At 37.8% G+C, this 27,470-nt stretch overlaps 1 protein-coding gene across 1 annotated transcript in view; it reads right to left on the bottom strand.

Annotated features, from left to right (window-relative positions):
- Positions 1 to 27,470, bottom strand: part of COL6A6 (collagen type VI alpha 6 chain) — a 165,147-nt gene that overhangs the window by 109,703 nt on the left and 27,974 nt on the right. Inside the window, exon 2 of the mRNA XM_082654353.1 lies at positions 24 to 121. Coding sequence (XP_082510479.1) covers positions 24 to 121 — 98 coding nt within the window. The remainder of the gene's footprint in view (positions 1 to 23; positions 122 to 27,470) is intronic.

Genomic DNA, 27,470 nt, shown 5'->3' with positions numbered 1-27,470 from the left:
TTCTTTTCATTTTTTTTCCTTACCAGAATGTTGGTTGACAGAAACATGGGAACAAATTATCATAAGGAGCAAAGTGAGCAGCATTTTCATATTATAACCTGAAAAATCACCAACTTGAAATCTGAAAAGGCAAAAATATAAACATCTAAAATTGTTGTGTATATTATTTGGAAATCAAGACTCAAACACATATGAGCACACAAAATTATATAATAAATTGGGTGAAGACAAGGAATTTCTGAGGTTCCCTGACCTTTGGCACTGTGAAGTGCCTTGGAGAAAAATGAACCATCAACATTTACAGAATCACAAAAGCTTCTCCTGGTCCCCAGACCCTGTAGAAACATGAGATTTTAGATTGTCAATGGAAGCAGCCAGATGCATTCTAGTTCCACCAATATTATGTGTCCCTACTAATCAATTTTCCTATAGCCTCATGTCACCCTCTGTCCACTCATTGCCAAGACAATTCAGAGTTCACAGTTGGGACACAGTCTAAGAGCTGATTTGCAATTTTTCCATCATGAACATGTAGGTGTGTTTCATACTTGAGAAGTATTTCTAGATGTGGTCAAAATTCTCTTTTCTCCTTTTCCTACATGATTAGAAAGGTAACTATGTCCCTTTATTCTTAAATTTGAGAGAAGACATAAAGAAATAAGTAGTGACCCTCCATATTGCATACGATGTCTTGGTCCTCAGAATGATGCAATTGGTACCATTTTTTTCCAACAACCTAGAACCACATGAAGCAAAGTTTTCCAATACTTGTTTGGCCTAAAGCATTTTCAGCCACCTTGAATTATTCGTTTCATGGGATAAAATAGGATATTGAAGATATTGACAATAAATATTTCAATTAAACAGATTGGGCTCATTCATTCACTCATTCATCCACTGAATAAAAAATGAATTGATCCGTGTTAATAAACTAGTATTTCTGTTTCTTGCTTAATTCGTACCCAAATGTGTATTTGATACAAATGGCTGTCTCATTCCTTGTCAGGCAGGCTCCTATTGTTTAATATTTCACCCTTTCAGAAAAGGGACCTTTGCCATGAAAAATTCCATCCCCACTTCCTCATCTACTCCATCGTCCCTCTGACATTCTGGAATTTGGGACTCTGTTCTGTTCCTTCATAGGAAGACTAGATGATTTAAACTTTTCAGGCTGTGAGTCAATTTATCCATGGTATTTCAGAGGAAATCAGTAAGCTGGAAGGGGCCTTTAAGAGGTTGTTTTTAGTCCAACCTTTCATTTTAGAGGAACTTTGGTCCCAAAGTGGATTGTCCAAAGTGAAAACCAAGTCATACTATGTGTACAAATTTTCTACTAATGTGTATAACAATAATAACAAAGTCTAACATTTGGTCAGCCTTGACCATGTTCCGTGTCCTGTGCTAGCAGCTTTATACTTGTTCTCCTGTTTCATATCGATAGGAAACCTAGAAGCAGGTCATATTATTGTTCCTATTTTGCAGATAAGGAAACAGATTCATAAAGGGGAATGTGATTCAAGGCCACACAGATAAAATGGGCCACAGTTCAGACTACAGCCCACATCTATCCAATTTTAAAATCTGGACTCTCAAACTTAGTTCCTCTGCATCCCAAACTCAGTATTATTTTTAAAATTTATTTTATTGAAGTAGAGCTGATTTACAATGTTGTGTTAATTTCTGCTATATAGCAAAGTGATTCAGTTATACATATATATTCTTTTTCTTATTCTTTTCCATTATAGGTTACTACAGGATATTGAATATATTTCCCTGTGCTATACAGTAGGACCTTGTTGTTTATCCATTCTATACACAATACCAAACTCAACATTATGAACACAAAAAGTGTCTCCAAGTTTTTTGGTTCTATGTCTCTTTTTCAAAGTATTAGGGGTTATTGGTACTTGTTTTCATGCCTTTTTATTTTTGCTTTTCAAACCAGGGCTTTACCCTCTTCACTTCTTTTCTGTCTATATTATGAACTTTATAAATGAGTGCTATCTTTAGGAGTTATGAGAGACAAGAGACTTTAGGTTACTCCATAGGATAAATGCCAAAGACTGGAAGAAAATAGTACTGAATGGAAGTTAAAACCTGGAGAGAAAAGTGAGGGTTACCTAAGGCCACAATAGTCTCAAACAGTATGCAGCATCCGGAAATTTCGCCATGCAGGTGGTCAATACTACTGATACATTAAGAGTTGAGTTCCTTGGGATAGCATTTTGAAAAAAACAATTTTCTTTTTTTAACATCTTTACTGGAGTATAATTGCTATACAATGGGGCGTTAGTTTCTGCTCTATAACAAAGTGAATCAGCTATACATATACATACATCCTCATATCCCCTCCCTCTTGCGTCTCCCTCCCACCCTCCCTATTCCACCCCTCTAGTTGGTCAAAACGCACCGAGCTGATCTCCCTGTGCTATGCGGCTGCTTCCCACTAGCTATCTATTTTATATATGGTAGTGTATATATGTCCATGCTACTCTCTCACTTCGTCCCAGCTCCCTCTTCCCCCTCCCCGTGCCTCAAGTCCATCCTCTATGTCTGCGTCTTAATTCCTGTCCTACCTCTAGGTTCTTCAGAACTTTTTTTTTTAGATTCCGTATATACGTGTTAGCGTACGGCATTTGTTTTGCGCTTTCTGACTTACTTCACTCTGTATGACAGTCTCTAGGTCCACCCACCTCACTACAAAAAACTCAATTTCATTTCTTTTTATGGCTGAGTAATATTCCATTGTATATATGTGCCACATCTTCTTTTTCTTTTTAATAATACTTTCTGTATTTAATTACTTATCAAATCCTATGTAGTTCTTTTTTTTAACATCTTTATTGGAGTATAATTGCTTTAAAATAGTGTGTTAGTTTCTGCCTTATAACAAAGTGAATCAGCTATACATATACATATATACCCATATCTCCTCCCTCTTGCGTCTCCCTCCCACCTTCCCTAACCCACCCCTCTAGGTGGTCACAAAGCACCGAGCTGATCTCCCTGTGCTATGCGGCTGCTTCCCACTAGCTATCTATTTTATATTTGGTAGTGTATATATGTCCATGCCACTCTCTCAATTCGTCCCAGCTTACTCTTCCCCCTCCCCGTGTCCTCAAGTCCATTCTCTACGTCTGCGTCTTTATTCCTGTCCTGCCCCTATGTTCTTCAGAACCATTTTTTTTTTTTTTAGATTCCACATATTTGTGTTAGCATACGGTATTTGTTTTTCTCTTTCTGACTTACTTCACTCTGTATGACAGATTCTAGGTCCATCCATCTCACTACAAATAACTCAATTTCGTTTTTTATTATGGCTGAGTAGTATTCCATTGTATATATGTGCCACATCTTCCTTATCCATTCATCTGTTGATGGACACTTAGGTTGCTTCCATGTCCTGGCTACTGTAAATAGAGCTACAATGAAAAATGTGGTACATGACTTTTTTTGAATTATGGTTTTCTTAGGGTATATGCCCAGTAGTGGGATTGCTGGGTCATATGGTAGTTATATTTTTAGTTTTTTGAGACACCTCCATAGTGTTCTCCATAGTGCCTGTATCAATTTACATTTTCACCAACAGTGCAAGAGGGTTCCCTTTTCTCCACACCCTCTCCAGCATTTATTGTTTGTAGATTTTTGGATAATGGCCATTTTGACCAGTGTGAGGTGATACCTCATTGTAGTTGTGATGTGCATTTCTCTAAAGATTAGTGATGTTCAGCATCCTTTCATGTGTTTGTTGGCAGTCTGTACATCTTCTTTGGAGAAATGTCTATTTAGGTCTTCTGCCCATTTTTGGATTGGGTTGTTTGTGTTTTTGATATTGAGCTGCTTGTAAATTTTGGAGATTAATCCTTTGTTAGTTGCTTCATTTGCTAATATTTTTTTCCCATTCTGAGGGTTGCCTTTTCGTCTTCTTTATGGTTTCCTTTGCTGTATAAAACGTTTTAAGTTTTATTATGTCCCATTTGTTTATATTTCCATTTCTCTAGGGGGTGGGTCAAAAAGGCTCTTTCTGTGATTTATGTGATGGAGTGTTCTGCCTATGTTTTCCTCTAAGAGTTTGATAGTGTCTGGCCTTACATTTAGGTCTTTAATCCATTTTGAGTTTATTTTTCTGTATGGTGTTAGGGAGTGTTCTAATTTCATTCTTTTACATGTAGCTGTCCAGTTTTCCCAGCACCACTTATTGAAGAGGTTGTCTTTTCTCCACTGTACATTCCTGCCTCCTTTATCAAAGATAAGGTGACCATATGTGCGTGGGTTTATCTCTGGGCTTTCTATCCTCTTCCATTGATCTATTTTTCTGTTTTTGTGCCAGTAACATACTGCCTTGATTACTGTAGCTTTGTAGTATAGTCTGAAGTCCAGGAGCTTGATTCCTCCAGCTCCGTTTTTCTTTCTCAGGATTGCTTTGGCTATTCAGGGTCCCTTGTGTTTCCATACAAATTGTGAAATTTTTTACTCTAGTTCTGTGAAAAATGCCAGTGGTAGTTTGATAGGGATTGCATTGAATCTGTAGATTGCTTTGGGTAGTATATTCATTTTCACAATGTTGATAATCCAAGAACATGGTATATCTCTCCATCTGTTTGTATCATCTTTAATTTCTTTCATCAGTGTCTTATAGTTTTCTACATAAAGGTCTTTTGACTCCTTAGGTAGGTTTATTCCTAGGCATTTTATTCTTTTTGTTGTAATGGTAAGTGGAAGTGTTTCCTTAGTTTCTCTTTCAGGTTTTTCATCATTAGTGTATAGGCATGCAAGAGATTTCTGTGCATTAATTTTGTATCCTGCTACTTTACCAAATTCATTGATTAGCTCTAGTAGTTTTCTGGTAGCATCTTTAGGATTCTCTATGTATAGTATCATGTCATCTGCAAACAGTGACAGCTTTACTTCTTCTATTCAAATTTGGATTTCTTTTATTTCTTCTCTGATTGCTGTGGCTAAAACTTCCAAAAATATGTTGAGTAACAGTGGTAAGAGTGGGCAACCTTGTCTTGTTCCTGATCTTAATGGAAATGGTTTCAGTTTCTCACCACTGAGAACGATGTTGGCTGTGGATTTGTCATATATGGTCTTTATTATGTTGAGGTAAGTTCCCGTTATGCCTACTTTCTGGAGGGTTTTTATCATAAATGGGCATTGAATTTTGTTAAAAGCTTTTTCTGCATCTATTGAGATGACCATATGGTTTTTCTCCTTCAGTTTGTTAATATGGTATATCACATTGATTTATTTGCATATATTGAAGAATCCTTGCATTCCTGGGATAAATCCCACTTGATCATTTTGTATGAATCTTTTAATGTGCTGTTGGATTCTGTTTCCTAGTATTTTGTTGATGATTTTTGCATCTATGTTCAGCAGTGATATCGGCCTGTAGTTTTCTTTTTTTGTGGCATCTTTGTCTGGTTTTGGTATTAGGGTGATGGTGGCCTCATAGAATGAGTTTGGGAGTGTTCCTCCCTCTGCTATATTTTGGAAGAGTTTGAGAAGGATAGGTGTTAGCTTTTCTCTAAATGTTTAATAGTCTTCACCTGTGAAGCCATCTGGTCCTGGGCTTTTGTTTGTTGGAAGATTTTAAATCACAGTTTCAATTTCAGTGCTTGTGATTTGTCTGTTTATATTTTCTGTTTCTTCCTGGTTCAGTCTTAGAAGGCTGTGCTTTTCTAAGAATTTGTCCATTTTTTCCAGGTTGTCCATTTTATTGGCATATAGTAATATGCAGTTTCAGCTGTTACTTCTTTTTCATTTCTAATTCTATTGATTTGAGTGTTCTCCCTTTTATTCTGGATGAGTCTGGCTAATGGTTTATCAATTTTGTTTATCTTCTCAAAGAACAAGATTTTAGTTTTATTGGTCCTAGCTATTATTTCCTTCATTTCTTTTTCATTTACTTATTTCTGATCTGATCTTTATAATTTCTTTCCTTCTGCTAACTTTGTAAAACAATTTTCTTGAAGCCTTTAAATGGAATGCAAAATCTGGTGTGCTGTATGGCTATACAATGTGGAAGCCCAGTGGAAGGGGCTCTTGAAGTGCTTATGTGCCTTGCTTTGTGTGTGTGCCAAACCACACAAAGGACTAGTATGGAAAAAGGGGGCACTAAATCTCTTAGTTAATGCTAGGGAGGATTTGGTTCATTTTTACCACATCAAAACATGGATGGATTGCCTATGGATTTACATACCCAAAATTTTAAAATATCTAAATATTTGAAATAAAAATTGTAAATACTCAGAGACATTAGGGGAGAATGAAGGAGATATATAAAGTAACAACATAAAACTTAAATTCATGGTACACCCCAGCTTAATATAGCAACAGTCAGATTGATTGCTTCTTTTTATAGAAACACTCTCACTCTCAATGGTACAGATCTCTTTAATCAGAATTTTTAGTACTCCATTCATTCTGATTCAAGCAATCTGAGGCTAATACACTTTTCCCAGAAGTTATACGTTATAAAAAGCCTTTAAAAATATTTGCATCTCTTAGCATAATACCCTCAAGGTCCATCCATGTTGTTGCAAATGTCAAGATTTCATTATATTTTTATGGCTTAGTAATATTTCATTGTGTATATACATCTTGTTTATCCAATCTTCTATGGATGCAATAAGACAGAGAAAAACAAATACTGTCTGATTTCACTTATATGTGGAATCTAAAGAACAAAACAAATGAACAAACAAAACAAAATTGAAACAGACTCATAGGTACAGAGAGCAAACTGGTTATCGCCAGAGGGGATCTGGGGGATGGGGAATGGATGACACAGGTGAAGTATATTAAGTGATACAAACTTCCAGGGGTATAATGTACACACACATAGGATATATAGTCAATAATAGTGTAACAACTTTGGTACAGTGATGATCATTTCATAATGTATAAAAATATCAAATCACTATGTTGTACACCTGAAGCTAACATAATATTGTATGTTAATAATAATTCAATTAAAAAAAGAAAGTGAAAAATATCTGGATCTCTGTAAACTTTCTGTCAAGAAGGAAGAATGTTTCTAATTTAAGCTACAGCTGCAAAAGCAATACAGCCACCCAATACTTGGCTTCAAACCCAGAATGTTTAGAACTTGTGCAACACCTCTCTTAAGGCTATTAACAACCAGGGGCTTCGGGGAGACCTCTGCCCCTATGAGCCAATTCATAATCTAGGACATGTCTTTGAAAAAATATTAAAAGCCCAGAAGGGATACAAAAAAGACCTCAGCAGAATTAAGATAAACACTATTTCTTTCCTTTAAAATGAGCATGTAGGAAACATCATTTCTAAGCACCGATTTTATGTTGCTTCAGAAACATGAATATTGTCAGCTTTTGTATTGTAAGAAGCAACACGGGATCTGTGCCACAAAGTTCAAGATAAATGGTTGTTTGCTTAGTAAATCCCTCATCTCTTTACTGTTTCCCTTCCTCCCTTCTCGGAAGTCAAAAGGTAAAAAGAAAAATGTTCAAAGTGAGACTTCATTTCATATTGAAATGCTGCAGGATAAATCCTTGGCACACAATGGTAACAAATAAAGATTGGATCAATGATGGTGAGCAAAACAAAACAAATGAGCAAGCACTCGCCAGCCAAGCCAGTTTCATAATTTTACTGTTCATGTCACACTTTCCCCCAAATGCATTTTCTGGAACCACAAAAAGAGGCTGTATGGGGATCATATTTGAACAAGGTCATGCAGGTGACCTTGACACTGTAAAATGCACACTCTTCTGTGTTGAGGGGTGCTTGGCTCAGCAGGAAGAGCACAGGCTATACAGTCTCATGACCTGGCCTACACGTGGTTCCTAAACTGTTGTGTGACTTTAGGTAACACCACTTCACTTCTGTATGATTCTCATCTGAAGCACAAGGACTACATTCTCTCTAAATTCTAGCAGCTCCACACAGTTAACAGTTCTGTGATCTAACAAATAGTACTAGAAGAAAAAAAAAAAGAATAATTAAGCCAAGAGCACACTGAAATACTGAACTCACATTTTGAAACAACCCCCAGATAGAGTCCCTGCCAGTCCTTTGTGGGAGGGTCCCACACCAGCCACAGCAGGAGCCTGTCTTGACTATTGATCCTTTCCATGTCTCAAACTGCTGGAATCCTCCCAGACCCCATGACATAAACTTAAGAGAACTAAAATTCCAACAAGGCAAATCCACTAGGAACGAAGTGCCCAACTTAGAAATTAGAAAAAATACAGAATAAATCTAAAAGTACTTTAGGGATACTGAAGTACTAAAACTTTGAGCAGAAATCAGCAAATTAAAAAACAAAGGTAAAATAATTTTGGGATCATTTGTATATTTCGTTATTAGACAAGTTTCTCTGAATGTGTAGAGCACCCAAAACCACAAGGAAGAGGTACAGCATTCTCTCCTGAGCGTGAAGCCAGCTCTAGGTGTTGCTTCTGCAACTGCCATTAGCCAGTGATAATCCTTCTTCTCTTCCTTTGGGAGAGTAAGAGGGAGAGAATGCTGTCTGAGTGGTTTTGTATGAGAAAACAATCAAACAAAAAACAAAGATAAAGAGGGAGGGATAAATTACGAGTTTGGGATTAACATAAACACACTACTATATATAAAATAAACAACAAGCACCAACTGTATAGCACAGGGAACTCTACTCAATATCTTGAAATAACGTATAATGGGAAAGAATCTGAAAAAGAAATATATACATATCTGAATCACTTTGCTGTACACCTGAAAAAAATACAACATTGTAAATCAACTATACTTCAATTAAAAAAAGAAAGATAAAGAAAATTAAGTATTGAAAACATCAACCTCACAATAGACTTATCAAAAAAAAAAAAAGAGAGAGAAGACATAAGTTTGTAACTGTATAAAAGAAGACATAACTATACATAAGGCAAAGACTTTTTAAAAAATTGAAGCATTAGTTTAAAATATTCACAGGAAGAAAACCCCAGGACAAAATGGATTTATTGGCAAGTTCCACCAAACTTTTAAGGAACAGATCCTCTGAATCTTTTACAAATTATTTCAGAGACTAGAAAAAGATGAATATTAGCCTTTTCATTTATATGGAGCCAGTAAAATCTTGATAGGCAAACCAGTTAAGGACTGTATGAGAAAGGGAAATTAAAGGCCCATTTTACTCATGAATATAAATACAAAAAAATCCTAAATAAAACATTAGCAACTCAACTCCTTTAGTGTATAAAAAAGATAATACACCATTATCAAGTTGGGTTTATCTCAGATATGCAAGGATGTTTTAAAATTAGAAAATATATTTTTCCAAAGAAGAAATGCAGATGGCCACCAGGCATATGAAAGGATGCTCAACATTGCTAATCATTAAGGAAATGCAAATCAAAATTACAATGATATATCAACTCACACTTGTTTAGAACAGCTATCATCAAAGAGAACACAAATAACAAATATTGGTGAGGATGTGGAGAAAAGGGAACCCTTGTACACTGTTAGTAGGAAGGTAAATTGGTTCAGCCACTATGGAAAACAGTATGGAGGATTCTCAAAGCACTATAAATAGAGCTACCATATGACTCAGCAATTCCAGTCCTGGATATATATCCAAAACGCAAAAACAAAAACCCCCAAAAAACACTAATTCAAAAAGATACACCCCAATGTTCATGGCAGAATTATTTACAATTGCCAAGACATGGAAGCAACCTAAGTGTCCATCAACAGATGAATGGATAAGGAAGATGTGGTGTATATGTACAATGGAATACTACTCAGCCATAAGAAAGAATGAAATTTTGCCATTTGTAGCAACATGATGGACTTGGAGGGCATTATGATAAGTGAAATAAGTCAGACAGAGAAAGATAAGTACTGTATGATATCACTTGTATGTGGAATCTAAAAAATACAACAAACTAGTGAATATAACAAAAAAAGTTGCAGACTCACAGAATAAACTAGTGGTTACCAGTGGTGGGGGGGCAATATATGGATGGGGGAGTGGGAGGCACAAGCTATTGGGTGTAAGACAGGCTCAAGGATGTGTTATACAACACGGGAATAGAGTCAATATTTTGTAATGACTGTAAATGAAAGTAACTTTTAAAATTGTATAAAAAATACAGTATTGAAGGAAAATAAATTTAAAGATTTTAAAAAATAAATATGGTCAGAAAAATTAGAAAATACATAAATATTACCACATCAACACACTAAAAGAGATATACTATAAATATGAAAGGAAAACCGTTCCATTAATCCATAATTTAAAAAAAAGAATTAGCAAACTAGGAGTAGAAGGAAACTTAACTTGATAAAGGATATATTTTTTAAATCAGAAATATATACCATCCTAATAGGAAAATATTAGAAGTGTTCTTTAAAATGAAGAATCAGAAAGGTGGTCCTCTTTCACTCCAAGGTTCTTGAAAAATTAAAGCCACAAGGATAAAAAAAAGAATAACAAGATGGCGGAAGAGTAAGACGCGGAGATCACCTTCCTCCCCACAGATACACCAGAAATACATCTACACATGGAACAACTCCTACAGAACACCTACTGAACGCTGGCAGAAGACCTCAGACCTCCCAAAAGGCAAGAATAAGCAGAGACAAAAGGATAGGGACGGGACCTGCACCAGTGGGAGGAAGCTGTGAAGGAGGAAAGGTTTCCACACACTAGGAAGCCCCTTTGTGGGCGGAGACTGTGGGTGGCGCAGGGGGAAAGCTTCGGAGCCGCGGCAGAGAGCACAGCAACAGGGGTGCGGAGGGCAAAGCAGAGAGATTCCCGCACAGAGGATCAGGGCCGACCAGCACTCACCAGCCCGAGAGGCTTGTCTCCTCACCCGCCGGGGCGAGCGGGGGTGGGAGCTGAGGCTTGGACTTGGGTCAGAGCGCAGGGAGAGGACTGGGGTTGGTGACGTGAACACAGCCTGCAGGGGGTTAGTGCACCACGGCTAGCTGGGAGGGAGTCCGGGAAAAGGTCTGGAGCTGCCGAAGAGGCAAGAGACTTTTTCTTCCCTCTTTGTTTCCTGGTGCGCGAGGAGAGGGGATTAAGAGCGCTGCTTAAAGGAGCTCCAGAGACAGGCGCGAGCAGCGGCTAACAGCGCGGACCCCAGAGACGGGCACGAGAAGCCTGTGTGCGAGACAGGTTACTATCCATACCCCCTCTCTGGGGAGCCTGTGCAGCCTGCCACGGCCAGGATCCCGGGATCCAGGTACAACTCCCCCGGGAGAACGCACGGCGCGCCTCAGGCTGCTGCAACGTCATGCTGACCTCTCCCGCCGCAGCTCACCACGCACTCCGTGCCCCTCCCTTCCCCCGGCCTGAGTGAGCCAGAGCCCCCGAAACAGCGGCTCCTTTAACCCCGTCCTGTCGAGCGAAGAACAGACGCCTTCCGGCGACCTACATGCAGAGGCAGGGCCAAATCCAAAGCTGAGCCCCTGGGAGCTGTGAGAACAAAGAAGAGAAAGGGAAATCTCTCCCAGCAGCCTCAGAAGCAGCAGATGAAAGCTCCACAATCAACTTGAAGTACCCTGCATCTGTGGAATACATGAATAGACAACGAATCATCCCAAATTGAGGGGGTGGACTTTGAGAGCAAGATTTATGATTTTTTCCCCTTATCCTCTTTTTGTGAGTGTGTATGTGTATGCTTCTGTGTGGGATTTTGTCTGTATACCTTTGTGTCCACCATTTGTCCTAGGGTTCTATCCTTCCTTCCTTTTTTTTTTTTTTTTAATATTTTTTCCTTAATAATTATTTTTTATTTTCATAACTTTATTTTACTTTATCTTCTTTCTTTCTTTCTTTCTTTCTTTCTTTCTTTCTTTCTTTCTTTCTTTCTTTCTTTCTTTCTTCCCTCCCTCCCTCCCTCCCTCCCTCCCTCCCTCCCTCCCTTCCTTCCTTCCTTCCCTCCTTTAGAAAACGAATCATCCCAAATTGAGGAGGTGGACTTTGAGAGCAACATTTATGATTTTTTTCCCCTTTTCCTCTTTTTGTGAGTGTGTATGTGTATGCTTCTGTGTGAGATTATGTCTGTACAGCTTTGCTTCCACCATTTCTCCTAGGGTTCTATCCGTCCATCTTTTGTGTTTTTTTTTTCTTAATGATTTTTTTTATTTTAATAATTTTATTATATTTTATCTTACTTTATTTTACTTTATCTTCTTTCTTACTTTTTCCCTTCCTTCCCTCCTTCCTTCCTTCCTTCCTCCCTCCCTCCCTCCTTCCCTCTCTTCCTCCTTTCTTTCTTTCTTACGACTTCTACTAATTCTTTCTTTCTATTTTTTTCTCCCTTTTATTCTGAGCCATGTGGATGAAAGGCTCTTGGTGCTGCAGTCAGGAGTCAGTGCTGTGCCTCTGAGGTGGGAGAGCCAACTTCAGGACACTGGTGCACAAGAGACCTCCCAGCTCCACATAATATCAAATGGCAAAAATCTCCCAGAGATCTCCATCTCAACACCAGCACCCAGCTTCACTCAAAGACCAGCAAGCTACAGTGCTGGACATCCTATGCCAAACAACTAGCAAGACAGGAACACAACCCCACCCATTAGCAGAGAGGCTGCCTAAAATCATAATAAGTCCAAAAACAGCCCAAAACACACCACCAGATGTGGACCTTCCCACAAGAAAGACAAGATCCAGCCTCATCCACCAGAACACAGGCACTAGTCCCCTCCACCAGGAAGCCTACACAACCCACTGAACGAACCTTAGCCTCTGGGGACAGACACCAAAACAACGGGAACTATGAACCTGCAGCCTGCAAAAAGGAGACCCCAAACACAGTAAGATAAGCAAAATGAGAAGACAGAAAGACACACAGAAGATGAAGGAGCAAGGTAAAAACGCACCAGACCTAACAAATGAAGAGGATATAGGCAGTCTACCTGAAAAAAAATTCAAAATAATGATAGTAAGGATGATCCAAAATCTTGGAAATAGAATGGAGAAAATACAAGAAACATTTAAAAAAGATCTAGAAGAAATAAGAGCAAACAAACAGTGATGAACAACACAATAATGAAAATAAAAATTCTCTAGAAGGGATCAATAGCAGAATAACTGAGGCAGAAGAACGGGTAAGTGACCTGGAAGAAAAGACAGTGGAAAAAACTACTGCAGAGCAGAATAAAGAAAAAAGAATTGAGGACAGTCTCAGAGACCTCTGGGACAACATTGAACACACCAACATTCGAATTATAGGGGTCCCAGAAGAAGAAGGGAAAAAGAAAGGGACTGAGAAAGTATTTGAAGAGATTATAGTTGAAAACTTCCCTAATATGGGAAAGGAAGTAGTTAATCAAGTCCAGGAAGCACAGAGAGTCCCATACAGGATAAATCCAAGGAGAAACATGCCAAGATACATATTAATCGAACTATCAAAAGTTAAATACAAAGAAAAAATATTAAAAGCAGTGAGGGAAAAACAACAAATAACATACAAGGGAATCCCCATAAGGGTAACAGCTGATTTTTCAGCAGAAACTCTTCAAACCAGAAGGGAGTGGCAGGATATATTTAAAATGAAGAAGGGGAAAAACCTACAACCAAAATTACTGTACCCAGCAAGGATCTTGGAGAAATTAAAAGCTTTACAGGCAAGGAAATGCTAAAAGAATTCAGCACCACCAAACCAGCTTTACAACAAATGCTAAAGGAACTTCTCTAGGCAGGAAATACAAGAGAAGGAAAAGACCTACAATAACAAACCCAAAACAATTAAGAAAATGGGAATAGGGACATACATATCAATAATTACTTCAAATGTAAATGAATTAAATGATCCAACCAAAAGACATAGACTGGCTGAATGGATACAAAAACAAGACCCGTATATATGCTGTCTATAGGAGACCACTTCAGACCTAGCAACACATACAGACACAAAGTGAAGGGATGGAAAAAGGCCTTCCATGCAAATGGAAATCAAAAGAAAGCTGGAGTAGCAATTCTCATATCAGACAAAATAGACTTTAAAACAAAGACTATTACAAGAGACAAAGAAGGACATTACCTAATGGTCAAGGGATCAATCCAAAAAGAAGAACTAACAATTGTAAATATCTATGCACCCAACATAGGAGCACCTCAATACATAAGGCAAACACTAACAGCCATAAAAGGGGGAATCAACAGTAACACAGTCATAGTAGGGGACTTTAACACCCCACTTTCACCAATGGACAGATCATCCAAAATGAAAACAAATAAGGAAACACAAGCTTTAATTGATACATTAAAGAAGATGGTCTTAATTGATATTTATAGGACATTCCAACCAAAAACAACAGAATACACTTTCTTCTCAACTGCTCATGGAACATTCTCCAGGATAGATCATATCTTGGGTCACAAATCAAGCCTTGGTAAATTTAAGAAAATTGAAATCATATCAAGTATCTTTTCGAACTACAACGCTATGAGACTAGATATCAATTACAGGAAAAAAATCTGTAAAAAATACAAACACATGGAGCCTAAACAATACACTACTTAATAACCAAGAGATCAGTGAATAAATCAAAGAGGAAATCAAAAAATACCTAGAAACAAATGACAATGAAAATACGATGACCCAAAACCTATGGGATGGAGCAAAAGCAGTTCTAACAGGGAAGTTTATAGCAATACCATCCTACCTTAAGAAACAAGAAACATGTCAAATAAACAACCTAACCTTACACCTAAAGCAATTAGAGAAAGAACAGAAAACCCAAAAGTTAGCAGAAAGAAAGAAATAATAAAGATCAGATCAGAAATAAATGGAAAAGAAACGAAGGAAACAATAGCAAAGATAAATAAAACTAAAAGCTGGTTCTTTGAGAAGATAAACAAAATTGATAAACCATTAGTCAGGCACATCAAGAAAAAAAGGGGAATACTCAAATCAATAGAATTAGAAATGAAAAAGGAGAAGTAACAACTGACACTGCAGAAATACAAAGGATCATGAGAGATTACTACAAGCAATTCTATGCCAATAAAATGGACAACCTGGAAGAAATGGAAAAATTCTTAGAAATGTACAACCTACAACCTTCGGAAACTGAACCAGGAGGAAATAGAAAATATGAACAGACCAATCACAAGCAGTGAAATTAAAATCGTGATTAAAAATATTCCAACAAACCAAAGCCCAGGACCAGATGACTTCACAGGTGAATTCTATCAAACATTTAGAGAAGAGCTAACACCTATCCTTCTCAAACTTTTCCAAAATATAGCAGAGGGAGGAACACTCCCAAACTCTTTCTACAAGGCCACCATCACCCTGATACCAAAACCAAAGATGTCATGAAGAAAGAAAACTACAGGCCAATATCACTGATGAACATAGATGCAAAAATCCTCAACAAAATACTAGCAAACAGAATCCAACAGCACCTTCAAAGGATCATACACCATGATCAAGTGGAGTTTATTCCAGGAATGCAAGGATTCTTCAATATAGGCAAATCAATCAATGTGATACACCATATTAACAAATTGAAGGAGAAAAACCATATGATCATCTCAATAGATGCAGAGAAAGCTTTTGACAAAATTCAACACCTATTTATGATAAAAACCCTCCAGAAAGCAGGTATAGAGGGAACCTACCTCAACATAGTAAAGGCCATATATGACAAACCCACAGCCAACATCATCCTTAATGGTGAAAAACTGAAACCATTTCCATTAAGATCAGGAACAGGACAAGGTTGCCCACTCTCACCACTATTATTCAACATAGTTTTGGAAGTTTTATCCACAGCAATTAGAGAAGAAAAAGAAATAAAAGGAATCCAAATCCAAAAAGAAGAAGTAAAGCTGTCACTGTTTGCAGATGACATGATGCTATACATAGAGAATCCTAAAGATGCTACCAGAAAACTACTAGAGCTAATCAATGAATTTGGTAAAGTAGCAGCCTACAAAATTTATGCACAGAAGTCTCTTGCATTCCTATATACTAATGATGAAAAATCTGAAAGTGGAATTAAGAAAACACTCCCATTTACCATTGCAAAAAAAAAAAATAAAATACCTAGGAATAAACCTACCTAAGGAGACAAAAGACCTGTATGCAGAAAATTATAAGACACTGATGAAAGAAATTAAAGATGATACAAACAGATGGAGACATATACCATGTTCTTGGATTGGAAGAATCAACATTGTGAAAATGACTCTACTACCCAAAGCAATCTATAGATTCAATGCAGTCCCTATCAAACTACCACTGGCATTTTTCACAGAACTAGAACAAAAAATTTCACAATTTGTATGGAAACACAAGGGACCCTGAATAGCCAAAGCAATCTTGAGAACAAAAAAAGGAACTGGAGGAATCAGGCTCCCTGACTTCAGACTATACTACAAAGCTACAGTTATCAAGACGGTATGGTACTGGCACAAAAACAGAAAGATAGATCAATGGAACAGGATAGAAAGCCCAGAGATAAACCCATGCACATATGGACACCTTATCTTTGATAAAGGTGGCAGGAATGTACAGTGGAGAAAGGACAGCCTCTTCAATAAGTGGTGCTGGGAAAACTGGACAGGTACATGTAAAAGTATGAGATTAGATCACTCCCTAACACCATACACAAAAATAAGCTCAAAATGGATTAAAGACCTAAATATAAGGCCAGAAACTATCAAACTCTTAGAGGAAAACATAGGCAGAACACTCTATGACATAAATCACAGCAAGATTCTTTCTGACCCACCTCCTAGAGTAATGGAAATAAAAACAAAAATAAACAAATGGGACCTAATGAAACTTCAAAGCTTTTGCACAGCAAAGGAAACCATAAACAAGACCAAAAGACAACCCTCAGAATGGGAGAAAATATTTGCAAATGAAGCAACCGACAAAGGATTAATCTCCAAAATTTACAAGCAGCTCATGCAGCTCAATAACAAAAAAACAAACAACCCAATCCAAAAGTGGGCAGAAGACCTAAATAGACATTTCTCCAAAGAAGATATACAGACTGCCAACAAACACATGAAAGAATACTCAACATCATTAATCATTAGAGAAATGCAAATCAAAACTACAATGAGATATCATCTCACACCAGTCAGAATGGCCATCATCAAAAAATCTAGAAACAATAAATGCTGGAGAGGGTGTGGAGAAAAGGGAACCCTCTTGCACTGCTGGTGGGAATGTGAATTGGTTCAGCCACTATGGAGAACAGTATGGAGGTTCCTTAAAAAACTACAAATAGAACTACCATATAACCCAGCAATCCCACTACTGGGCATATACCCTGAGAAAACCGAAATTCAAAAAGAGTCATGTACCAAAATGTTCATTGCAGCTCTATTTACAATAGCCCAGAGATGGAAACAACCTAAGTGCCCATCATCGGATGAATGGATAAAGACGATGTGGCACATATATACAATGGAATATTACTCAGCCATAAAAAGAAACGAAATTGAGCTATTTGTAATGAGGTGGATAGACCTAGAGTCTGTCATACACAGTGAAGTAAGTCAGAAAGAAAAAGACAAATACCGTATGCTAACACATATATATGGAATTTAAGGAAAAAAAATGTCATGAAGAACCTAGGGGTAAGGCAGGAATAAAGACGCAGACCTCCTAGAGAACGGACTTGAGGTTATGGGGAGGGGGAGGGGTGAGCTGTGACGGGGCGAGAGAGAGTCATGGACATATACACACTAACAAACGTAGTAAGGTAGATAGCTAGTTGGAAGCAGCCGCATGGCACAGGGATATTGGCTCGGTGCTTTGTGACAGCCTGGAGGGGTGGGATAGAGAGGGTGGGAGGGAGGGAGACGCAAGAGGGAAGAGATATGGGAACATATGTATATGTATAACTGATTCACTTTGTTATAAAGCAGAAACTAACACACCATTGTAAAGCAATTATACCCCAATAAAGATGTTAAAAAAAATATCTAGGAATAAACCTACCTAAGGAGAAAAAAAGAACTGTATGCAGAAAATTATAAGACACTGATGAAAGAAATTAAAGATGATACAAATAGATGGAGAGATATACCATGTTCTTGGATTCGAAGAATCAACATTATGAAAATGACTATACTACCCAAAGCAAACTACAGATTCAGTGCAATCCCTATCAAACTACCAATGGCATTTTTCACAGAACTAGAACAAATAATTTCACAATTTGTATGGAAACACAAAAGACCCCCAAAAGCCAAAGCAATCTTGAGAACGAAAAACGGAGCTGGAGGAATCAGGTTCCCTGACTTCAGACTATAAGTAATCAAGACAGTATAGTACTGGCACAAAAACAGAAATATAGATCAATGGAACAGGATAGAAAGCCCAGAGATAAACCCACACACATATGGTCACCTTATCTTTGATAAAGGAGGCAAGAATATACAATGGAGAAAAGACAGCCTCTTCAATAAGTGGTGTTGGGAAAACTGGACAGCTACATGTAAAAGAATGAAATTAGAACACTCCCTAACACCATACAGAAAAATAAACTCAAAATGGATTAAAGACCTAAATGTAAGGCCAGACACTATTAAACTCTTAGAGGAAAACATAGGCAGAACACTCCATCACATAAATCACAGAAAGAGCCTTTTTGACCCACCTCCTAGAGAAATGGAAATAAAAACAAAAATAAACAAATGGGACCTAATGAAACTTAAAACGTTTTATACAGCAAAGGAAACCATAAACAAGACAAAAAGACAATCCTCAAAATGGGAGAAAATATTTGCAAATGAAGCAACTGACAAAGGATTAATCTCCAAAATTTACAAGCAGTTCCATTTAGCTCAATATCAAAAACACAAGCAACCAAATCCAAAAATGGGCAGAAGACCTAAATAGACATTTCTCCGAAGAAGATATACAGACTGCCAACAAACACATGAAAGGATGCTCAACATCACTGATCTTTAGAGAAATGTAAAGCACAACTACAATGAGGTATCACTTCACACTGGTCAAAATGGCCATCATCCAAAAATCTACAAACAATAAATGCTGGAGAGGGTGTGGAGAAAAGGGAATCCTCTTGCACTGTTGGTGGGCATGTAAATAGATACAGCCACTATGGAGAACACTATGGAGATGTCTTAAAAAACTAAAACTAGAACTACCAGATGACCCAGCAATCCCACTACTGGGCATATACTCTGAGAAAACCATAATCCAAAAAGAGTCATGTAGCACAATGTTCATTACAGCTCTATTTACCATAGCCAGGGTATGGAAGAAATCTAAGATAAAGAAGATGTGGCACATATTATTACTCAGCCATAAAAAGAAACGAAATTGAGTTATTTGTAGTGAGGTGGATGGGCCTAGAATATGTCATACAGAGTGAAGTAAGTGAGAAAGAGAAAAACAAATACCGTATGCTAACACATATATATGGAATCAAAAAAAAAAAAAAAGGTTATGAAGAACCTAGCAGCAGGACAGTAATAAAGTCGCAGATGTAGAGAATGGGCTTGAGGATACGGGGAGGGGGAAGAGTAAGCTGGGACAAAGTGAGAGAGTGGCATGGACATATGTACACTACCAAATGTAAAATAGATAGCTAGTGGGAAGCAGCCACATAGCACAGGTAGATCCACTTGGTGCTTTTTGACCACCTAGAGGGGTGAGATAGGGAGGGTGGGAGGGAGGGAGACGCAAGAGGGAAGAGATATGGGGATATATGTATATGTATAACTGATTCACTTTGTTATAAAGCAGAAACTAACACACCATTGTAAAGCAATTATAGTCCAATAAAGATGTTAAAAAAAAGTCAGTTGCGGGCTTCCCTGGTGGCGCAGTGGTTGGGGGTCCGCCTGCCGGTGTAGGGGGTGCGGTTTCATGCCCCGGTCCGGGGGGATCCTGCGTGCCACGGGGCGGCTGGCCCGTGGGCCGAGGCCTCTGGGCCTGTGCATCCAGAGCCTGTGCTCCGCAGCGGGAGAGGCCACAGCGGTGAGAGGCCCACGTATGGCAAAAAAGTCAGTTGCATTTCCATACATACACAATAAACAACTAGAAAACTTGACCATCTTCTTAGAAGATTCACATTAACATAGCATCAACATGTCAAATACCAAAAAATAAACATTAAAATATGTAAAAGACTGATACCAAAGTTTATAAAACTTTACTGAAGCACAATACGCCAAGGGAATGGAACAGACAGCCCAGAAATGCCCATGCATAATTGTTATGGTAGACAAGTGGGTGGGAGGGGAATGGTTATTCACGTGGTAATAGGTGAAATTGGATCTCTCTTTAACACTGTACACAAAAGTCAACTACAGAGGGCTAAAGTTCTTAAATGTTAAAAGCAAAACTTTAAAATATTAAGTAAAAACCATAGGTGGATATATTTACAACCTCAGTTAGGGTTAGGGAAGCATTTCTTAAACAAGACACAGAAAGTACCAAAAAAAAAAAAAAGAATAAATTTTATTACATTATTATGAGAACTTCTGATCAAAGATATCTGAAAGAAAAGGGAAAGATAGTTTACATATTGGAAAAAGATTTTCACAATACTGACAGAGAATTGGCATCAAAAATATATAATATTCCTAGAATTTCTAGGAATAAATAATCAAAAAGAAAATGGGCAAAAAACATGAATGAAAAACATAGAACTCAAAAACATATGGGCACTAACCATATGAAGAAATATTAAAATTCATTTGTGCTCAGGGAAATACAAATCAGGATCACATTGAGATATAATTTTACAATCAGCAAAAATGAAAAAGTCTGACAAAATCTAGTACCAAAGAGGATGTGGATGAGCAGGTCCTCAGTTTACACTGTTGGTGGAAGTGCAAATTGGTACTACCACTTTGGAAAACAGTTTGGCATTATCTTATAAAACTGAACATTCTCAAGCCCTGTAACCTTGCAATTCTACTCTTGGGGAAGCTCTTGCACATATGTGTGAGGTGATGTATTTAGAAACCATCAACAAAATGAAAAGGCAACTTACCGAATGGGAGAAAATATCTGTGAATCATGTATCTAATAAGGGGTTAATATCCAAAATATATAAAGAACTCATGCAACACCCAAAATCCAAACAATTCAGATTAAAAATGGTCAGAAGAGCTGAATGGACATTTTTCCAAAGAAGACATACAGATAGCCAACAGGCATGTGAAAAGGTGTTCAATATTATTAATTATCAGGGAAATGAAAATCAAAACCACAATGAGATCACCTCACTCCTGTCAGAACGGCTATTATCAAAAAGACAAGCAATGACAAATTGTTGATGTGGGGAAAAGGGAACTCTTGTGCACTGTTGGTGGGAATATAAATTGGTGTAGCCACTATGGAAAACAGTATGGAGGTTCCTCAAAACATTAAACATAGAACTACCATACAATCCAGCAATTCCACTTTTGGGTATTTAACTGAAGACAATGAAAACACTAACTTGAAAAGATATACGCACTCCCGTGTTCATTGCAGCACTATTCACAATAGCCAAGATATGGAAACAACCTAAGTGTCCACTGATGGATGAATGAATGATAAATTTTGGAGTACACACACACACACACACACACACACACACACACACACACACACACACACAATGGAATATTATTCAGTCATAAAAAAGAGTAAAACCTTGTCATTTGCAGCAATAATATGGATGAAACTTGAGGGCATTATACTAAGTGAAAGAAGTCATATACAGACAGACAAATTCTGTATGATCTCTCCTATATGAGGTATCTAAAAAAACAAACAAAAAACAACCAGCCAAACAAACAAAAAAATGCAAACAAAAAATAACCAACCTCATACAGAGAAAGATTGGTGGTTGCCAGAGTTTGGGGGTGGGGGTTTAGAGAAATGGGTATTATCTTTTAAGAATTTTAAAAGCTAATCAAAGATAAGAAAAGAAAATTTAAAATATAAATATTGTGAAGGAAGAAATCAACGGTCTTTGTTCATACATGACATAATCATCTATGTAGGAAATCTAAAAGAATCAACAAAACACTTCTGAAACTAATAAGCAATTATAGCAAGGTTGCAGGATACAAGGTTAATATACAAAAGTCACTTTCCTACATAACCAGCAATGAATAAGTGAACTTTGAAATTAAAAACATGATACCATTTACATTAGCACATCCTAAAAATTAAATACTTAGTAATAAGTCTAACAAAATATGTACAAGATCTATATGAGGAAAATGTCAAAATTCTGATGAAAGAAATCTCAGAAGAACTAAATAAATGGAGAGATGTTTCATGTTCAGGGATAGGAAGATTCAATATTGTCAAGACATCAGTTCTTCCTAACTTGATTCATAAATTCAACACAGCCACAATCAAAACCCCAGCAAGTTATTTTGTGGATATTGACAAACTGATTCTAAAGTTTATATGGAAAGGCAAAAGATCCAGAACAGCCAATACAATACTGAAGGAGAAGAACAGAGTTACATGACTGACACCATCTGACTTCAAGACTTACTATAAACTACAATAATCAGAAAACATGGTACAGGTATACCTCAGAGATATTGTGTGTTCAATTCCAGACCACCACAATAAAGCGAATACCACAATAAAGAAAGTCACGTAAAGTTTCTGGTTTCCCAGTGCATATAAATGTTGTATTTACACTGTACTGTAGTCTGTAAAGTGTGCAATATGTCTAAAAAAACAATGTAAGTACCTTAATAAAAACCATTTTATTGCTGAAAAATGCTAACCATCATCTGAACCTTCAGGGAGTCATAATCTTTTTGCTGCTGGAGGACTTGAAATATTGTGAGAATTATCACAATGTGACACAGAGAAATGACGTGAGCAAATGCTCCTAGAAAAATAGCTGATAGGCTTGCTTGATGCAGGGTTGCCACAGACTTTCAAAATTTGTGAAAAACTTAGTATCTGTGACGTGAAATAAAGTGAAGTGCAACAAAATGAGGTTTGCCTATACTGGTGAAAAGATAAACAGATCTATGGCACAGAGTACAGAGCTCAGAAATAGACCCACATAAATATTGTCAACTGATCTTTAGCAAAGGATCAAAAGCAATACAATGGAGAAAAGATAATCTTTTTAACAAATGGTGCTGGAACAACTGGACATTCACACACACAAAAAAAGTTAAAAAAAATCTAGACATAGACTTTTTACCCTTCACCAAAAAGTAACTCAAAATGAATCACAAATTTACTTATTCATTTTTTAACATCTTTATTGGAGAATAATTGCTTTACAATGTTGTGTTAGTTTCTGCTGTATAACAAAGTGAATCAGCTATATGCATACATATATCCTCATAACCCCACCCTCTTGCATATCCCTCCCACCCTCCTTATCCCACCCCTCTAGGTGGTTGCAAAGCACCTAGCTGATCTCCCTATGCTATGCAGCTGCTTCCCACTAGCTATCTATTATACATTTGGTAGTGTATATATGTCAATGTTACTCTCTCATTTCATCCCATCTTACCCTTCCCCTTCCCTGTGTCCTCAAGTCCATTCTCTATGTCTGCGTCTTTATTCCTGTTCTGCCCCTAGGTTCATCAGAACCATTTTTTTTCCTTTTAGATTCCATATGTATGTGTTAGCATACAGTATTTGTTTTTCTCTTTCTGACTTACTTCACTCTCTGTGACAGACTCTAGGTCTATCCACCTCACTACAAATAACTCAATTTCGTTTCCTTTTATGGCTGAGTAATATTCCATTGTATATAAGTGCCACATCTTTATCCATTCATCTGTTGATGGACACTTAGGTTGCTTCCATGTCCTGGCAAATAGAGCTTCAATGAATATCGTGGTACATGACTCTTTTTGAATTATGGTTTTCTCAGGGTATATGCCCAGTAGTGGGATTGCTGGGTTGTATGGTAGTTCTATTTTTAGTTTTTTAAGGAACCTCCATAGTGTTCTCCATAGTTGCTGTATCAATTTACATTCCCACCAGCAGTGCAAGAGGGTTCCCTTTTCTCCATGCCCTCTAGAGCATTTATTCTTTGTGGATTTTTTGATGATGGCCATTCTGACTGGTGTGAGGTGATACGGCATTGTAGTTTTGTGAATCACAAATTTAAATGTAAATGCAAAACTATAAAACACTAGAAGACAACATAGAATAAAACTGAGATGACCTTGGATTTGGCAATGACTTATTAGATACAACACCAAAAGTATGACCCATGAAAGAAATAATGGAGAGGCTGGACATTCTTAGAATAAAAACTGATCTGTGAAAGACAATATCAAGAGAATAAGACAAGCTGAAGACTGATAGAAAATATTTGATAAAGGACTGTCATCCAAAGTATACAAAGAACTCTTAAAACTCAACAGTAAGGAAACAAACAACTTGATTAAAAAGTAGTACAAAGACCTTAACAGACACCTCAAAGAAGATTTACAGATGACAAATAAGCATATGAAAAGATGTTCCCCATCACCTATCATTAGGGAATTGCAAATGAAAATAGCTAGATACTACTAGCTGTTTATTAAAATAGCCAAAATCCAAAACAGTGACAACACCAAATGCTGGTAAGGATGTGGAGCAGCAGGAACTCTCACAAACTGTAGTGGGAGTGCAAAATGGCACAGTCTCTTCGGAAGACGGTTTGGTGGTTTCTGACAAAACTAAACATACCCTTACCAAACAATCCAGCACTCCTGTTCCTTGGTGTTTACCCAAAGGAATTGAAAAGTTATGTCCATACAAAAACCTGCAAATGGATGTTTATAGCAGCTTTATTTATAATTACTATAACCTGGAAGCAACCAAGATGTCCATCAGCAGGTGAATGAATAAGTAAACTGTGGGACATCCAGACAATGGAATATTCAGCACTAAAAAGAATGAGATATCAAGCCACGAAAAGCCATGGAGAAAACTTAGATACATATTATTAAGTGAATGAAGCCCATCTGAAATGGCTACATACTTTATGATTCCAACTATATAACATTCTGGAAAAGGCAAAACTATGAAGACAGTAAAAAGATCAGTGGTTGCCAAGGGGTAGGGGGGAAGAAGGGATGAATTGGCAGAGTACAGATGATTTTTAGGGCAGTGAAAATACTCTCTATGATACGATAATGGGGGATACCTGTCATTATAAATTTATCCAAATCCATAGAATGTTCAACATCAGAGTGAACCATAACGTAAACTATAGACTTTGGGTGGTAATAAGGTGTCAATGTAGATTCATCAGTTGTAACCAATGTACCACTCTGGTAGGGGATGTTGATAATGGGAGAGCCTCTGTATGCGTGTGTGGCAGGGGCAGCAGGGAGCATATGAGAAATCTCTGTACCTTCTGCTCAATTTTGCTATGAATCTAAAACTGCTCTAAAAAAATAGTCTATTAAAAGAAAAAGCAAAGGAATAATAAACATAAGATCCAGGATAGTGGTTACATAGGATATGGGAGGAAGAGTAATGGGATTGACAGGGAACTTATTATAGATATAAGTTATTGTTAATATTCCAGTTTTCATATGCGTAGAGTTTCATGGGTTTGTTGTATTATCAGTAAGCAAGAAAATAAAGAGAAAGTCTTACAAGGAACCATGCATAAATGTGTGTAATGAACTACAGTTTAGAATTAATCTAATTCTGTGTATCTGAGGTCCAATAAATGTATAGAAAAAGAATAGCCAATTTTAAAAAATAAACACAGTTAGAGGAAAGAAAAAATTCAGGCAATTAAGCCAAGAGCCCAGTGACATGTTGAGGGCAGATATGGAACAGTTGCAGGAAGAAACTTCTCCCCCTGAGACTGTCATCTGTGATAAGTGGTATGAGAAACAGGGAAACAAGAACATGTTTTGACCAAAAAACTTTCCCCAAATTCGTAACTCCCCCTGGCATCCTGCAGGACCCAATTAAAGGAACTGAAATCAATAAACTTTCACCCATGATAAACCATCTAGCATCATCATGATTCTGGTAGCAGACACCTCTAGCTGTTCACCAAGAATCTGTGCTGCCCGCTCTGCATTGCAGAGATGTCACCGAGCTATGGCTGCCTGCTGGGATCTGTGTGTCCCAGACCCATTTGCAGTAGCGAGCAACAGAGTCCTGGCCGGTGGAATGCGAGCAGAAGTGACGTCACCAACTTCCAGCTGGCCTTATGCCTCCCACAGGGTGGCCCTCCGCCCCTTTTCCCCTTCCATTCCCCCTCCAGGAATGGAGTCGACCTCAAAGCCAAATGTTGAAGATGGCGGAGCTATGCTCAGCCCGGGGACGGAATGACTGTGTGCAGAGGGGCTGCCCCATGATTGTGTGTATCCACTTGCTTTTGTTACATCAGTAATAGTGTAACTTATCATTGTGTTTTCCAGTATACATTTTTGGGGTGTATTTGCTACAGCAGGTAGTATCACCCAAACCAATGCAGCCCCCAACACCTATTTCCTGTGTGCAGGAAAAAGAAGGGACAGGAGAGGCTGTGACCAGGGCATAGGAGGACGAGAACAAATTCCTGAGGCACAGAGGGACTCATGCCACTAAAGATGACTCAGCACCCCCAACACTGAGGTCACAGTCCAGTTACACCACGACTCAGCTATAGAATGTGTAGCCTAGTAGTTACACTTGCAGGTTCTGGCAACAGGCTGCTTGATTAAAATCCTGCTCGTGTGACCCACTAACTGCACAGGCTGCTCGATTAAAATCCTGCTCGTGTGACCCACTAACTGCACGACAGGCAGGTAATAAATCCCTGTGAACCCGTTTCTCATCCATAAAACGGTGTTTGTAGCCACACCTACTTCAAGGAACTGTTGTTACCCTTAAATGAACTGATAACGTGCAAAGGAGTTGGCATAGCACTGCTTTGCTGTTGATATTAAATAAATGTTAGCTGTTGTCATTATTTTTACTCTTGTTATTGCCATCTTTACAATGGCTTGTAAGTAGAGCAATCTAGAAAAGACACTGGCTAAGGAATACCCTGGAAGGGAAATGTATTTACTTCCTCTCCCTTCTCCCCCACGTATTTTCAAATCTTAACACTTGTATAGGCTTGTATAGGTGTAACAATTGCTGAGGAATAATATTCTGCACCTTTTCAAGTCCTGTCATAGCCATTATCTCCATGAATCTTGATAGCAACCCCATGAGGTTGATAGGAATTATATTCCCACTTTACAAAGGAAACATCACCAGGTGCCAGCCAGTCCCTGTGTTCTCAGTCCAGGACTATTTCCACTACCTCACAGTGCTTTCCTTGAGGCAAAGCCTTGCATGCTATCCAGTTCTCTAAGGATGGAGGAATTTTATCTCGTGTGTTAGAATGTACCAGATCATCTGTTTGTAATTATTTTTTTACAAATTTCTTTAAATTATCTTCTTTCTCAATGAATATCAACTGCTGTGAATTTCTGCTGTTTACAGCTGATCCCATTACCTCTGAATAAGGGCTCTTCATCTCCAAGTTGCTGTTTTTCTCTTTGGCTAAAGCTGCAA

This window comes from Grampus griseus, assembly GCF_964374135.1.
Source record: "Grampus griseus genome assembly, chromosome: 5".
Lineage (NCBI taxonomy): Eukaryota > Metazoa > Chordata > Mammalia > Artiodactyla > Delphinidae > Grampus > Grampus griseus.
The sequence above is the reverse complement of the archived record's forward strand: the minus strand, read 5'-3'. Positions and strand labels throughout refer to the sequence as shown.